Here is a 16,932-nt window from a genome sequence, read left to right as displayed (position 1 = left end):
CTTTGCCCCTCCCTTGCACCCAAAGAGGCCCCGCAAGAGGGTGTGTGGCTGCCCTAGGAGGCTCTGCCGCCTACAGGCGTAAGGCTGATGGTGCAAGGGGCTCACTTCACAGTGGCGGGAAAGAGCTTCTGAGTGAAAATCCACCGGCTCTGGGCCTGGTCTTGGCATGATCTCAAAATGGGCCTCACAACCCCAGAAGAGGCTAAGGCAAATGCGGACAGCCAGACAAGTCAACATGTGCGGAGGGAAGTGATTGAAGCTTTGTATACCCAGGGTGGCCTACCTGCATTCCCACATCTTCCTGTAGGATGCATCACTGAACTGTGTTACAATGCAACATCCCCAGGATTGCTGGTTGTCACCCAGAGGCTTTATGACAGACATCCCCACAAATCATTCTGAAGTGACCCAAGTTCACTCACTGGCCTTAAAACATTTCAAAATGTTCTAAGCCCACCTTCACTCTTGGAAGGTTCCTCTGCATCTAGTTTCACACTTCTTTCCTCCCACATGGAAGCTGTCTTCCCCTTGCACCCCCATCAGCCAGGTCTGTAAGAGGTGGGACAAACTAGTCTCGGATGCTGCCTCGCCTTCATGTTCCAGAATGGGCTCCCTCTCCCACCAGTGCACCTGCTTCTTCAGGAACACTGAGCACAAGACGGCACACAAGGTCAGTAATTGCTCTGACAGATGGTAGAGGGCAAGAACTAGAAACACCTCATCTACTCACAACCGCATGATTTCATGAACAAACATCAGCCCCAGCTGGGACTGCTAAGATTATCCTTGTAACCAAGATGGTACAGATGCACACCAGGAATTGTGCCTAGAACAGTACCTGAAATCACCAGTAAAAATTTGAGGGTTACCTAAAGAATTGCTCCACTCAGTACAAGGGGCTGGGACGCAAACCGGAGCACCCTGGCCGCTTCTCTCTCACCCACTGACCTAGGCCAGAGTGCAGCACACTCCTCCCACCATCCGTCAGGCCTTGAAGCATGGTAGGCTCCCCAGACCCACTGCAACCCAGGGCCACTAAGTCACCCACCCAAACCAGTGGGCTACTCTGAACAGTATGGGAGTGACAGGTAAATGAGACAAATTATGGTCAGGAACCCAAAGTGGAGTCACAACTTTAAATTTTGTGCACCATGCTTCCCAAGTAAGTGACTTGGAGAAGCTACTGTCTGGCCCATTTAGTAAACTTAGGTACCTGGCAGGTACTTAGGTAGTGGTAGGTGGGGAGGTGACACTTCCGACGCCAATAAAAGAAAAATGCTCCCAGTGGCGCTCAAATCAGTGTTCTGTAATCCTCAACTGACGAAAGAATAAACACGGAGGGTAAACATCTTTTATAGTCTCAGAGTCTCTTCCCTATTGTTAACTATAAAGGTGAAGATGTGAAACTTCAAGGGGGAAACTGGCCGGCACTACCCCAAGTGCTCGGTCATCACTAAAAGGACAGATACATCTTTTCTGAGCCTGTCAAAAAAAGCAAACCTGAATCAAACCATGAGGAGACACCCAGATCTGAGAGCCTTTCAAAAAAACTGGCCATTAATGGCCTCAAAAGACATGAAGAATACAATGGAGGCCACGAAGCCAGTGGGCAGAAACCTTGAAGTCCTCACCACCATGAAGAGGAAGCACCAACTGCAGTTTTGGGGCAACCTAGGCCTGGTTTCCACAAAAACACTCCATGTGGTAACATGATTTATTATTTTATTATACACTTTATAAAAAGTCCAAACATTCACACATCCCCTATGGTCAGGGAAGGGGTTCACATCTTTCTTCATGTAGACTGGCCATCTTCTAAAATAGGCCATATTATTTGTTTTTTATACCCTTATGATATTTCTCTCCCCTCAAAATTTATATCCCAACTATCAAAAAATGGAGCGGCAAAGGGTGTAAAAAGAAACGAGATCTTCTTGCTCTTGTTACAGTGCGATCCCTTAAGGCAACTGAAGAACCATGAGCATGAGGAAAAAAAATCACCTTAATTAAGGAATGGAATGTCTGTTACCTGTAACAAGCAGCTGACTTACTTGCTGTAACTGGCACCTACTCTAAATTGTTTGTAGGGCATACATGGGCACATGAAACAGTCAGATAACATGTGCCAGGCCACTGTTTATACTTGTTTCCAGAAGGCACATGTTTCCTGCACTCTTTAAGAACTGAAGACAAATCGCAGGAGAACCCAGCATTTAGATTCTGCCCACTTTGAGGTATTAAATGCATACGGAAAAGATTAGTCATATCCAAGTAGCATGCAATAGAAATATTTTTAAACCAACATGGTTAAGTGTTAAGATTTTAAGAAATCAAAATATTTATTCACATAATTTTAAACTAAAGTCAAAGGTAATAAATCTTCTGTGGTAATGATTTAAGTGCAAGTGACGCTGGCGCTGGCTTTCTTTCACATTCGTGTCCTTCATTCAGAGAAAAGGCAAATCAGTTGTTCTTAAACAAGTCAATGCAGCTCTGCAGGAGGGAGACGTTGTTCTGGAAGAAAGAAGACCAAGTAGACCAATGAATTACTTTACATTCTAGACCTCCTAATAATCTGTAAGAATTAAACTCAAACCCACCAACTTAAGCAAACTGGGTTGGTCCCTTTCTTTATTAAATTACAAATGAATCACAACCTGCACCCCAGTTTCATTCTGTCAAGTTCCTCCTCCTCCTGAGGGTCTGGACTGCAGCCTGGAGAGGCTCACCGCTGAAGAGGTAGTCGTGGCCACCCAGCACCCCCCACCCCAGGTTTGCTCTCAATGCAGTCACACCAATTCTGCTTACTTTGCCTTAACCTAAATGCTATGCAAGAGCTATTTGTTCTTTGAGGCTGAAGGTCTTGGAAAGACCGACTAAAAAGTTGCTAAAAGGTTCTTAGGAGTGAAATTATATATAACTATTCATATAGAACCTAGCACAAACTGCTTTAGAAAGTTCTCATTTTAAAGGAATTGAGGAGTGCCTGTATGGCACAGTTGGTTGAGCAGCCAGCTCTTGATTTTGGTTCAGATAATGATCTCCCAGTTTGGGAGATAGAGCCCTGCACCAGACTCTGCACTGACAGCAAGGAGCCTGCTTGGGGTCCCCCCCCACCCCGCTTGCATCCTCTCTCTCAAATAAACAAACTTTAAAAAAATAAATAAAAATAAAGGAATTGAGAAAACTCAAGAGCATCCAGACCCAGAAGGTTACAGTTATGATTTATGTATACATGACACTTTAAAACCCCAATTTAAAAGTTCACACAACAGAACTCGGATTTAAGTAAATAAATGTTATAGTCTAAGGAATTCAAAATACACACTATGTTTAAGGTCTTCTGGCCAGTGACTGCTCTTCCTTCTCTAGTTGCTCTCTGCTGACCCTATTACCTTGGTCCTTCCAGCATTTCTGGTGCTCAAACTCAACTGTACCCACGGACCACCGAAAAAGCCATGCCCAGAAACTGAACTGGTCTGGGCACGGAAATGTCTTTAAAAGCTCCTTAAGTAGATTCTAATGTGTATCTAACACTGAGGACCACTGTTCTCCATTTTTTCTGTACTAAATTAAGCTAAGACATAAATATACAAGGAAATTGTTGTTCTTTCCTAAACAAAAAAGAAATTAGTATCGGAAGACATGTATATGCTCTTCTCAAAAACAGTATTTCATCAATGAGTTACACAATTTTGGTCTGCAGCAGAAAAAATATTCCAACAACTACCACCTACATTACAGGAGATTAAAACCACAATGCAGGGGCCCCTGGTTAGCTCAGTCAGTTGAGCATCCAACTTCAGCTCAGGTCATGATCATACAGTTCATGAGTTCAAGCCCTACATGGGTTTGCTGTTGTCAGTGTGGAGCCTGCTCTAACCCTGCTACCTCCTGACCTTCCCCTGCTCACGCACGGTCTCATTTTAAAGATAGTAAAACACACACACAGCAAACCCCATCTGCCTGGGATAATGAACTAGGAAAGAACTTAAACTCTAGAAAGCTTCTGGCTTAATCTGAAGGAAAACACTTACCCTGGCATGCTTTATTTCCAGTTCAGACATTTCAATAAGATTTTTCCTAAATGCCGCCACTCTCTTTCGTTTGAAATTGATTAGTTCTGCAAAAGAAAGTTTACCAACAAAAGGTGAACAATTTTCATGTTTAACTTCCAAATATCATTCTTACAATCTTCAAAGCTTTGATACACACGTTTTCATTACCTCAGTGATTGGGACACATACCTGATATTTTACGGACAATGTAGTAACATGTCTGCCATTGCCTTTAAAATGAACACCACACCCAATCACTGAACACCAAAATCCAGATAATGCCACAGACTATTTGGGAAGACTCCTGAAATGGGCAATCTTGCCCCAAACCTCTACTCCCAGTGCTTGTGGAGAGCCAGGGTAGGTCATGAGCATATATATACCTGCACCAATGACGATTTTTTAATAATTTTTTTAAAGTTTTTTTGTTTGTTTATTTTTGAGACGGAGAAACAGAGCTTGAGGCAGGGAGGGGCAGAGAGGGAGGGAGATATAGAATCTGAAGCAGGCTCCAGGCTCCAAGCTGTCAGCACAGAATCCGACACGTGGCTTGAACCCACGAACCATGAGATCATGACCTGAGCCAAAGTCAGACGCTTAACTGACTTAGCCATCCAGGTGCCCCTAAATGATTATTTTTAAACTTTTGAACGATCACTCATGTTCAGACAGCTCTGTGGATGTGATCTGCACAACAGGCCGCCTTTACATCTATTCTTTCCTATTGCCAAATACTGTTCGGGACTATTGACCCATTAGAAATCAGGGTAAGCAAAAAAAAAAAAAAAGTACTTCCTCAGATTCTTTCCATGAGCCTGTGGTTCTCAACATCACTCCTTTGTTCAAATCTCCCAGATCAAGCTGGTACTCTAGTCCTCAGGAGCAAACTTACTCTCCTGTATCAGGTCTGTGTAGCACTAACCAAAAGAAATATGCAAGCAGCCACATGAAAAAGTAAAAACTTGCAAGAACGCTTACAATGATGAGTTAATAACAATACCTTGGATACCCTAAATAGGTCTTCCTGGATGTCAAGATAAATTCACTTCCCTCCTCTAGGCCTGTACTCAGGGACTAGGACTCAATACTAACCTGTCAAATTGCCCATAAATCCTGCCCATACTATCACTTGTACTGTGCTCATTCAACCAACTTATCAGTTCAACTATGAAGTTTTAGAAAGAACTTGGATCAGAGGCAAACAGGTTAAGACCCATAGCAGCACTCTACAGAACACTAGTGGGGGAGGGGCAGAGAGCAAGAGGGAGGCAGAATCCGAAACAGGCTCCAGGCTCTGAGCTATCAACACAGAACCCAATGTGGAGCTTGAATCCACGAACCATGAGATCATGACCTGAGCCAAAGTCAGATGCCCAAACAACTGAGCCACCCAGGAGCCCCAGAACACTGTACTTTTTAAATACAGTACACCCAGGCATACACTTTGAATAAACAAGTTAAAATCTAACACCACACGGACAAACGTTAGGCAATCAGGACGGGCCTAAATTGGCACCACTTTAAAGCTTTGTAGTTTTCCTTAATCTCCTTTAAAGTTGTCAGAGCTTCCAAACTTTGACCTATGTAATAATCTAAGATTTCAACTCCATAGTTTGTTCTCATAAACTTAAAATTAGCTAATTAAACAAGACGAGAATTTATTTTACCATGGCAGCAAGAAAAAGGTTCCTTCGAAAGAATCCATAAGATCGCCACATGAGCATATCTGTGTGGCCTTTCCAAGATTTCTGTACAGAGAAACTCTATCCCTTACAGCTGAGTTATAATACTGTAAACATAAGCCAAGACAAAATAAAGGACAGGAACTCTTGCTTATTGCTAGTATCAGACTGTTTTCAGATATGCCTAGATTTTGGAACCAAAGGTGGGTGGGTGGGGAGATTCTGAGAAAACACAGTCTTAAAATAAAATGAGCTTGGGATTCACTCACAGAAACCCCAGTTCTGGGAGTGAATCAAGTGCAGAGTTACCACTATAATCACATTCACATTCAGGAAGACACATTCTTTACTTTTGCTCTTGCATGTTCCATGGCCCCCGAGAACTGCAGGATAGTGAGACCCACCCTCCCATAAAGAAAAGACTACAACTTACACTGCTGTTCCGTGGAAATGGAGCACTATCTCCCAATAAAGTTAAGCCATAATCCCCCCACTCTGGAATGGGGTAAGGCAAAAAGGAACCCTGTGGCTGTGGACCGGCAGTGCGTGGCCACCATGACTCCTGGAGAAGAGTTACACACCCCTCCATTTCCTGGCTGTCTCCTGAATGGCCTAGAGAGACACTCCAGGGGAAATGAGTACACTCAACACCCTCATCTTGTTACAATTCTGTAAGTAAATAGAACCTAGGCCTCTAGAAGAAATGGTGATTTCCAGGGCCAGAGAAGATATAAGATTCACATAGAACATCTAAATCGCTCAAAAGACTGAGGAATAGGTCATAATGACATGCCAACTTAAAGGTGCTTCCCCCTAAATCTGGACAAAGTCCACCCAAATAATGGACTACAATAATGAATTTAAAGACTATTTTCAAAAATAGAAACCCATGACTATAATAATGACAAGGAAGAAAATATGGGAAAGAAGGGAAGGCTTGTGCTTAAAGGATGATGATAATGCCAAAGGCTTGGTAAGAGGACACCAGAACTGGGGGGCAAGGAATCGCCTTTCTGCAACCAGCACAGTTAAGAGCAGGCTCAAGCAAGACTCAATGTAGGGAAAAACTATCTGCAGGGTTTTAAGTGGTCTCCTCACACACTGTTGATTAGTGGCATGGGAAAAGAAAATATTAACTATACAGCAGAGAAACTGATACCACAAATGAGAGGAAATGAATAGAACATGCCCCTAGATGTGACACCAGAAAGACACATTACTCAGAGAATATTCCATTGGAAATGCATAACCAGAATCTATTCACTGCAGAAACAGACCATCTGATAATAAGGAACTCTGTAAAGACTATGGTCTCCAAAAAGGCAAATGTTGGGGCGCCTGGGTGGCTCAGTCGGTTAAGCGTCTGACTTCGGCTCAGGACATGATCTTATGGTTCATGGGTTTGAGCCCCGCATCAGGCTTTGTGCTGACAACTGGCTCAGAGCCTGGAGCCTGTTTCAGATTCTGTATCTCCCTCTCTCTCTGACCCTCCCCTGCTCGCACTCTCTCTTCTCTCAAAAATAAAAAAAAAAGCAAATGCCATTTTAAGAAAGGTAAGTAAGGTTCCTTCCAAATTAGAGGAGACACAAAACCTATGGTAACCTAATGGCAACATCAGACGGGAAGCCATTATTGGAGCCAACAACAAAATGAGAATACAGATACCATGTTGGAGTGTGTTGTATTAAAGTTTACCAAAGTCATTAAGTACTATAAGGACATAAGACAAATACACAACAAAGTGTTTTAGGGATAAAAGGCCCAAAATACATACAACTTAATCTCATCTGGCTAAAAAATAAAGACCCAGCCCACGTGCATTTATAAACACACACGTGGCAGCATGGGTGCATGTGCAGGTGACGGAGCAGAAGGGGCGAACTAGAGAGCTAGGGGACTCCAAGTAAAGAATATATGGGTGTTCTTTTTATTTTCTGTGCAACTTCTCTCTCTCAGCTTAAAATTATTTCCAAATGAAAACAAAAAGTAAAGAAAAACCCTGCTCAACCTTCTTTTGCAGATTCAGAAAGCTGTTCAAATTTCTGGCAGCATTCTTGCTGGTGTGTCTCAGCCAACTTGACATCTTTGCTTTTCAACCGGGCCTTATCCAATGCTTTGTTTGAGTTCTCATAGTCGGTGAGGGCTTTGGTGCGTCTGTATAAGAGATCCTGAGAAGAAAATTAACAGAAAGGACATGGTAGTTAAACTTATCCTGAAAAATTGCCAGACAACACAACAGGAAGGTTAAGTATCAGACCTGCTCTAATAATCAGCCCAAGTACTGTGGTGCCAGTGCACCGCCTGAAATGTCAGATGGCAACAATCTAATCCACTGCTACCTTCCCTTCCCATGTTTTTATGTTTTCTTTAATCTCACAATTAGACTGGGAACAGCAATTCTTGTGGCACTGTTGAGAGGTTTTGGAATTCTTTATCTGGATTAAGAAAAAAAACTCAACAGGGAAAACTAAAGGATATTTTGTTAGTTGATTCAGTCATGGAAATCAAGTTCAGAAAATTAACCACCTTCTACTAAAACACAGGCAAGCATTACTGGATGCATCCAGTGATGCTGCTAGAACACAACTTGGCAGTGAGGCAGAAGAACGTTCTTCTACTCCTGCCCCAAAAGTCCTGCCTTGAGGAGTCCAACCCCAGACACTCATTTGAAATAAAGACTATCTGCAACTTACAGCAATGTGCAAGTTACCTCTGTATTTCAAATCTGATAGATATGTGAGGTCAACGTTATCTATGTGACACTCGACAATTATGTGTTTTTGTGTTCACTCAAAATCTGTGTTGATTGTCAGCTCTCAAGTCCATTACCATATAATCTAAAGTATGTAAAAAAACCATATCCAAATATAAGACTCCGGAAACCTGCCAAAAGACAAATGAACTAATAAAATAAAATGAAACTGTAAGGGAAATAATGAATTTTTACTTCCTAATGGTATTTACCCTAACTTTATGTTGCCTGATTTAGCATAAGAGTAATTTATTTATTTTTGTTTAGGGTTATGCCCAGTGAATTCCATGTTTCATTCCCAAAGGTCATTGTCATTCTGCCTACTGCTTAGTCTTGCCTTTTGGGTAAGTAATGGTTTGACTCAGTAACTGCAATCCAATAAAACTCACAAACCCCAAAACCTTTTCTCGTTCAGAAATAGCCCTTTTGGCATGTGTTCAGTTATACCCATATCCAATATCCTACCACCCCCCAAATCACGATCTGTCAACTCGGCACCACCCCTGCTGCTCTTAAGTGATACAAGCCAAAGAATTTACTGCTTGGGACTCTGACTGGACATCCCTTCTTTGCACTCCTAAATACAAGGCCAGCCCAAAAACGGAATGGATTTGCCTGTCTCTTGCTATAGTATGTTTCCCCCAAACTGAAATTTCCCTGCGATTCCTGAATAAACTCAATTAATGAGAATTCAAAGGTCTCTCGGTTAACTCTTTATTTAGGCTAATCTTACTTACCTTAGCAGCCTCTATGTTGAGCATGTAGTATCGGAGAAGCTCTGTCAGCTTTAAATCTTCATCTGAGGAGACTCGACTCTCTACTTTCTATTAAAAAAGTATAAGTCACCATCATCTAAGCAGAAATCTGCAGATTATAAAATATTATGAAGACCAATATAAAAATCCTTACCCTAAGTTTTTCAAATAGCTCAGCAACCTTCAATAGGTACCTGAAATTATACATATGATTTTGGCTTAAAGTCTCAAACTCATGTATGAAACAGGACCTTATCAATATTCTGAAGACATGAATGAGTAAATGCAGGAGTCCTAGCCTTTAATGCTTTAAAATCAGTTTATCAAAGTACCACTTTTCATTACCAATTGGCCTAATTCAGTAGAGAAGACAGTTACAGAACCGAGCACACATTGACAGCGACACACTCATGGATATTGGCCTCCTGCTGCCTCTTCAGCCACCTTGCCATGCAGAAACCATGTCCCAAGATAGACTTTCGCCAATGTCAAAGCTGTGTTAACCAAGAGCAGGTTCTAATAAGCCACCACCGTGGGTGTCCCAAAGCCATAAATATGCTATTTAAAACAAAAGCTACTATTTCATCTAGGTTCTGCTATAAGCCTGACTTCCACCTTCAAATGAGAAATGTTATACCTGTTATACCAAGCCCGAGGTGTTAAGTAGAATATGTTCTCATACCAGAAATGCTCAGGGGAGAAATTGAGAAGTTCATATAAAAAACACTCAACATTAGACCCTTAAGATCACCTTACCCAAAACAAATTTAAGTTGAAGGCATTACCAGGTAACACACGATTTGCCAGAAAACATACAAAGCAAACTTCATTCAAAGACAACTCAAAAACTAAAGTAAATCAATTTTAAAAATGGTGACAGTATGAGGAAAGATAAAGGCTTTGACAACAGCTATCATGTTTGGTGTAGAAGTACCCTAAATCCTCAACACACACCTTAAATCTGTCTATGTTCAGAGAGTGGGTAAGATATGTGTGCTGGAGACCATCATCTAGTCTTGATGAGCTGGCACTCAAAAGCATAAATGAAACTATATAGTCATTATTCATTATACCACCCAGGAATTTTTGATTAATGGAAAGGGAAAATGCTTTACAAGAAAAACTTACTTTTTGATGACCGTGGGCTCTTCTAAAGCCAGGCTATGCAGGCAGGCTGCAGTGTGGATATAGTCATCTGCAACATCTGCAGAAGTAACAACAGCTCTTTTTATCTAAACAAAGGTGGCACATTAAGCAAAGCAAAGTGGCTAGTGAGTAAATGGTATTTACTTTTATGAGATCGGGTCATTTTGTCAGCTTTTGCACATGAATCTTTGATCCTATTATAATAGTTAATGAGGAAATTCTTCTCTTGCTCAAAGAAGTCATCCACCTCCTAAAAGGGGAACAAAAGAAATTTAAGAAGCAAAATTCTTAACTCTTATGAATGTATTTTGTATCAAAAGAAACATTAAGAATATAAGCTCATGCATAAGAACTTTAACCTCTAAGGACCAGCGAAACCCAAACTTACAAAACAGCATTTCATACCCAAAATTAGCAAAACTCAAGTGCTGGCAAGAGATGTCAACAGAGAAAAACATTTTGAAGAGCCATTCAACAATGCCCAGTAAAACTGGTACTAAGCTCCAGTGAACCTGGCCGAGAAGTGATTCTGCCTGGCAGACTGTGACCTAAACACGGATACCCACATTATGTGCGTATGGGGGGTAAATCTGGTGCATGCCAGACAGGGATGCCAAACACCCAGCAATACGTGGATACAGGACAGCCCGACACAGCTTACAACACGGCAAGGAGCATCCTAAGAGTTCCAAATTTTTGACAATACCTCCACCCAGCACCTATACGCTGGGTTCCCCACTTACGCCCTCAACAAAAGTGGCAAAGTCAGACACAAGGTGGTTAACTCAGTTAAAAAGTGGAAAGGGGTTGAGGAATAAGAGATAAATATCATCAGGGTAATGGGAGACTTGTATGTCAATTTGGTCTTTCAGAACAGCTCTGTCCAACAGAGTATGTGAACCACATGTGCTATATAAAAATTTTCTAGTAGCTACATTAAAAAAAAAAAAGTGAAACTACTTAATACTTTACATTCTTTTTCTTATGAAATCCTTAAAATCTGACACATACATAAAATTAAACATCTGGTTCTTTAATTATACAAGGTACTAACTACACAGTAACTGCTCAAGTGCTGCCCGTGGCTGAGACTACGAAAGTGGACAGTGTCATTCTGAAGAACAGCACGAAATACTCATCCTGTAGCTTATTTTCTTTCTAAAAATAACTGAACAGAGAAGGAGAAAATGGAAGAATTAAGTGAAGGTTCTTATCTTCTTGAGAGAATAGATATTTTAAGAGAGTAACTAAAAATTCAGTGAGTAGATAAAAAATAACCAAATTTTGAAAAAATTTACATTTCTGTGAAGTTAATACCATTTGTTCCACAAATAGCTCTTCTGAAGAAATAAAAGGTCACCTATTCACAAGACGTCAGGAATTTTCTACAACAGCTAAAAGCCACTTACTTTAACTCCAGAAAAAAGGACTTCATCAGCACTTTTCACTACACTTTTGAAAAAGCCACCAAACATCTCTTTGGTATTTTTCCGCCTCACACTTAGCTGGGGGGGGAAAAAAAATCCTGAAGAACAATTTATGGTACACATATTTTTCAAGATAATTTTTAAAAACCCTAAACACATTCTAAATGATACTGTTTACTAACACAGGCACACAAATAAAATACTTCCATCTTACCACTGTAAGTAAAATATCAAATAAACAGCCAAACCTAAATACAAGTCTTAATTTTAAAAACATGACCTCAAGTTATTTTGAGGAACTACTTTGCAAGAAGTCTTGGTCTTTATTTTTTTTTTTTTAAAGTAGACTCGGCACCCAACCTGGGGCTTGAACTCAGGACCCAAACATCAAGAGCTCTACCGACTGAGCTAGCCAGGAACATCTTAGTGGCCTTTAAATCCTTGAATTATTGAAACTCACTGGCTAGAAGATGCTGAGGAGGGATGGCTACCTAGGTGGCTTAGTCAGTCAGGCATCTGATTCTTGGTAACAGCTCAGGTCATGATCTCATGATTCATGAGACTGAGCCCTGTGTCAGGTCTGTGGTAACAGCACAGAGCCTGGTTGGGATTCCTTCTCCTTCTCCCTTTGCCGCCGGCCCCCCCCCCCCCCCCCCCCCCCCCCCCCCCCCCCCCCCCCCCCCCCCCCCCCCCCCCCCCGCCTTTGGGCACTTGCTCTCTCTCAAAATAGACTTAAAGATGGTAAGGAAATGTTTAAGTCAGGGCTTGCCTCACACATATTAAGTAATAAAAAACATGACACTGAAAAAATGGGCAAAGCGTACAACTCCTTCCAACAAACAGGTAACCAAAAAGAAAAAATGTAAATCACAATTCTGCTTAATAATCCCAAAATTAACTGGGGGAAAAAAGTAAAAATCTTTAAGCATCATTTTATATATTTTTAAAAATATGGTCATGTGCATTTTCACTGGATCATGGAAATGGAACAAAAATGCCTTACGTCCTGATCATATTCCAGGAACACATGGAAGTTGCGATCTTTACTGAGAACAGGATGAGAAGAGAGCCGCTGTAGAAAGACTTCATGAGAAGACACAGTCTTCTTAAAGACTGCAAGATACTCCCTAGAAGAGAAGCACACAAGGGAGTTCAGCTGGCCCCACCTGACTAAACGACCAATACTGGTCCCGGTTATCAGTGTTCTGCTCATGCCACTAAGCCAAACACTTGAACTGAACCAAAACATTTTGGTATCATCTTGTATCTAATTAGGTAATAAGACAATTGATTAAGGCATTTGCCAGTTGGGAATCTGTGGAACCAATCAAAGAGGGCAAAAGTATAACCAGAGTTGAGCAAGTCTACAGGAGTCCAAACCTACACATGCCAATTACTGCTGGAATTGAGCAGCCATTAAACACTGGTTTCTGTAAAATAATGAAAACCCTTTAATCCTATAGCCATATACATAGCACTGAAGTCTATCTAATAAACCTTAGATTTGTTGAACATGATAAAGTGACTTTATCTCAATCTAGGTATTAAAGACCACTCTAAACTTCTCAATGGAAGGACTTCAGTCGGCTGTGTTCAGTGCTTTATGCTCAGAAGAGCCCATGATAGACACTCAAGCCATGTGTGGGGAATGACTATGTACCCGGAGGTATGTGAGCCCTGGCCCTAGAGAACAGGGATGTGCATGGGGCAGGGCACAGAAGAGAGCTGTGGAAATGGGCACCACATCAATGGCAGAAGCGGGGAAAAGGAGCTGAGAGAGAAGTACAATAATTTCATATGAAACTTTAATGCAAACCCTCAACTGTGACAGAGAATAAAGAATCCGTTTTTGTTCGAAACCATTAAATTATAACCAAATTAAAATATGTGAATTTTAATTCCTGTGAACGTGGACTTCTTTCAAACCATCAATATATTATTCAGAGTGCTGTCTTGAAAGAGCATCTGCAATCTAGTTTCAGTTAGTTACACCCCCAGTAACCAAACTTCAGGGAATAAGGCTTTGTATATTATCAGCAGCCTGAGAGTTCTTTATAAAGACAAAGGTTTACTTCTTCACTATGCCAGACCAGCATTTCCGTATCGAGCATGGTCTACATGGAGGGAAACAATTCGGTCTACCCAGTGTCAGAAATCCCCAGAGAATCCATGTCTAAGTACAAACTGGAGAATGCAGTTCTATAAGACAGCACTGGGACACTAATTAACTGCCATACTTGGAAAAACTGCCAGGTTGTCCTGATTTCTGTACACATCACCACTTTTGTTCTCAAAAGATCCTGCCCTGTCAAGAAAATCCACTTACGCTTCCAGTTCTTGCTTCATCTTAGCAAATTCTTCTTTGGTCATAGACCCTTCACCCTCTCCCAGTTTCTGCATCTTTTCTCGAGGGCCATCAAAGTCAGGCTTTGTAGGAGCAGGCGGAATCTGTAGAGGAAGCAGGTTAACTCGAAAGTATTCTTGTCCCGGTGGTGACGTTCTACTCAGTGCTTGTGCACAAGGAGGCAGCCAGCCCAGTGGGGCTGACAGGTCAACTTCTGTTTTTCTCTTAACCAGATTCCTCTTGGCCATATAAAAAAGAAGTCTCCTCCCCACACCTGGGCACTCAGACTGCAAGAATCTGTAAGGTTACCCATTATGGATGGCTGATAGGGGTAACATTAGGCTGCTTCAATGTCAGTTTAAAATGTATATACTAGAACCAGTGCTACAATGAAGCTGATGAAGCACCATCAAAATTAGTCTCTACATATTAAAGGGAACTTTTAATTCCAGAGGATAATCAAAAGATTCAAATTTTGAGTGAACAGAATATTCTCAAACATAGGCTTCAATACTACTTTTATTAATACAAAGACCACTGTCTTCCTTACTCCTTGAGGAAACTACAAGACTTTTGAGAAATCTATTGCATGTACACCATCACCACTACCGAGGTTTTCCTAGAATTCAATTCTACTTGATGCCTGAAACAAAGTACAAGAGAAACACCAAACCCAAAGACAGGGAAGGTTCAAATCATGAAACTGTTTAGCCTCTTCTCTTATACAGGTCAGAACACTGTATGCTTCACCTCACAGCTGTAACACCATTCTCACGTTTTTAGTCTTTACTAATAGCACCTGCTCTAGTTGGTAGATGAAATCAGTTTTCACAACCCCTTATAAAAAGGGGGTGAAAGCCTCTTTAAACAAAATGAACAATAAGGTAGAAGAAACTGGTTTGTTTGATTTTCCAAAATGCACTTACGATAAGCCCAGCATAGTCTGCAGTTTCAATAAGAGTGTCATGTAGCCACACAAAGTCTTCATGTTGCCTTGTAACAGAAAACTCTGGGCTCTGAAACGTGGGCAGCGTTGTCTGTAAAGAGCAGAGTAAGAAGTTAACTGGTAACTACCACTTTTTGATAAAGTGGTTTGGATTTCCTGGGCTGTGTTATGGGAAAATTCTGCAGAATTCTGCGTAACAAAACATCTCAGTAAGACCCAGTAAAGAACAAAAGCCACAACACATGATCTTCCCACTAAAATCATAGCTAAGATTCAACGTGTTCTGTAAGGAATTCTTTTCACAAAACTCCACCTCAGGTCAACTTAGGTGGATATAATCACATAGTCATCACACTGCCTCCTCCTGAGTGAGGTAGGTTAATCAAGCCACCAAGGTATTAAGAGAAAACCACATGGGAGAGGACCCTAGACAGACAGTAGGTCTGTATGCTGGAGGTGGCGTGTAACCCAAAAGCTCTAGCATCAAACTGCCTAATTCAAATTGTGCCTTAGTCATTTACCTTTTTTAAACATGTGGTTGTTTCCTCATCTGTAAAATACAGATAATATGATACCATCATAAGGTTGTTGTAAAGAGAAAAGGAAATCCACGTAAATAAACCCTTTTCAGCAATGCCTGGCATAAGACAAGCATTCAGTACATTTTAAGAGTCTCATGCTGTATCGACTGAGCTAGCCGGGCGCATTCAGTACATTTTAACTAGTATGGAAGGAGAAACGAGGCCGAAGATGTTCCCGAAAGGATGGATTCTACAAAATTACATTTACTTTCCATGTTTCTCAGATTAGCATATTGCTTTTGTCAAATTAAAAATCTGGAAAGTGTTCTGAATCACAAGAAACAGGAGGGGCAAAAGCCAGTAACTTAGTAAATAAGGGTAAAAGCAAGCACTTCTCATGCATTCAAATTAAAAACAAAGGTGAAGATTTGATCCATGTAGTAGGCAGCTCCACCTGTATCACGCAGAGTATATACATATACAACATCAGCAATACCTACAGCCCGAGGGCTCCACCACAGTGGAAAATGCTGAACCAAGAGCATTTATCTGATGCTCACTACAAGCAAGATGAAGGATGTACTCACTCAGCAGTAGTGCTGGGGGCGGGAGGGAAACCCCCAAAATAAAAACACAACCATTTCAGTTGAGGATGTCTCTTCACCACTGTGAATCACAAAGCTGTAACCTAGCATTGCTTTGATTACTGAAGTCATTCTGTCACTTACCTTGGTGTGCACTGTAAATTTGACCTTATCTCTCTCACTGAGTGCATCAGGTATGTCAATCTGAAGTGAGGGATCAACATTCAGGTCCACAGATACAGATCTCAGCTGAAATACATTTTTTGGCTATTAGTGTCAATTTAACTGTAGTGTTAAAAAGTATCCTTCCAAAAATGGAAGCTAGTAATTAAAAGGTATTCTACAGAAGATAATTTCTCTTAAGTTTATTTGAAATTATGGGGAAACCTACTGTTAAAATGGATGGGTAGGTCCAAAATATTTCTGTAATCTGAACAAAAAAACTAAATGATTTTAGGTCTATGTGAAAAATACATTTAACCAAATACTTCAAATGTACTAATAAGTCTTGAACTAGATAGAATGAAAGCTTAAACTTCCCACATAAATGCCTAAACCACAAATAACATTCAAGAGGCATGTACACAGAACTGAAAGAAGTTAGAAACTAAGAAAACAAAGAGAAGACACAGAGAACAACAGTAAAGTGGTTTGGAATTCCTGGAAAAAAAAAAAAAAGAAAAATCCAGCTCAAGAGTGAATCAATTTATATTCAGG

At 41.0% G+C, this 16,932-nt stretch overlaps 1 protein-coding gene across 2 annotated transcripts in view; it reads right to left on the bottom strand.

Moving 5' to 3' along the window:
- Nucleotides 1-1,705: 1,705 nt before the first annotated feature.
- The window catches only part of SNX5 (sorting nexin 5), a 26,074-nt gene continuing 10,847 nt past the window's right edge, over nt 1,706-16,932 (bottom strand). For both annotated transcript variants that reach the window (XM_029916298.1, XM_029916299.1), the window contains exons 3-14: nt 16,360-16,464; nt 15,091-15,201; nt 14,147-14,268; nt 12,824-12,947; nt 11,803-11,898; nt 10,538-10,643; nt 10,376-10,451; nt 9,402-9,441; nt 9,230-9,316; nt 7,749-7,908; nt 4,038-4,123; nt 1,706-2,514 (exon numbers count right to left, since the gene is read on the bottom strand). In XM_029916298.1, coding sequence (XP_029772158.1) covers nt 2,464-2,514; nt 4,038-4,123; nt 7,749-7,908; nt 9,230-9,316; nt 9,402-9,441; nt 10,376-10,451; nt 10,538-10,643; nt 11,803-11,898; nt 12,824-12,947; nt 14,147-14,268; nt 15,091-15,201; nt 16,360-16,464 — 1,164 coding nt within the window. In that variant the 3' untranslated portion in view covers nt 1,706-2,463. The remainder of the gene's footprint in view (nt 2,515-4,037; nt 4,124-7,748; nt 7,909-9,229; nt 9,317-9,401; nt 9,442-10,375; nt 10,452-10,537; nt 10,644-11,802; nt 11,899-12,823; nt 12,948-14,146; nt 14,269-15,090; nt 15,202-16,359; nt 16,465-16,932) is intronic.

The sequence above is a fragment of the Suricata suricatta genome, chromosome 12 (genome assembly GCF_006229205.1).
Source record: "Suricata suricatta isolate VVHF042 chromosome 12, meerkat_22Aug2017_6uvM2_HiC, whole genome shotgun sequence".
NCBI lineage: Eukaryota > Metazoa > Chordata > Mammalia > Carnivora > Herpestidae > Suricata > Suricata suricatta.
Note: the sequence above shows the minus strand (reverse complement) of the source record. Positions and strands in the feature narration are given on the sequence as shown.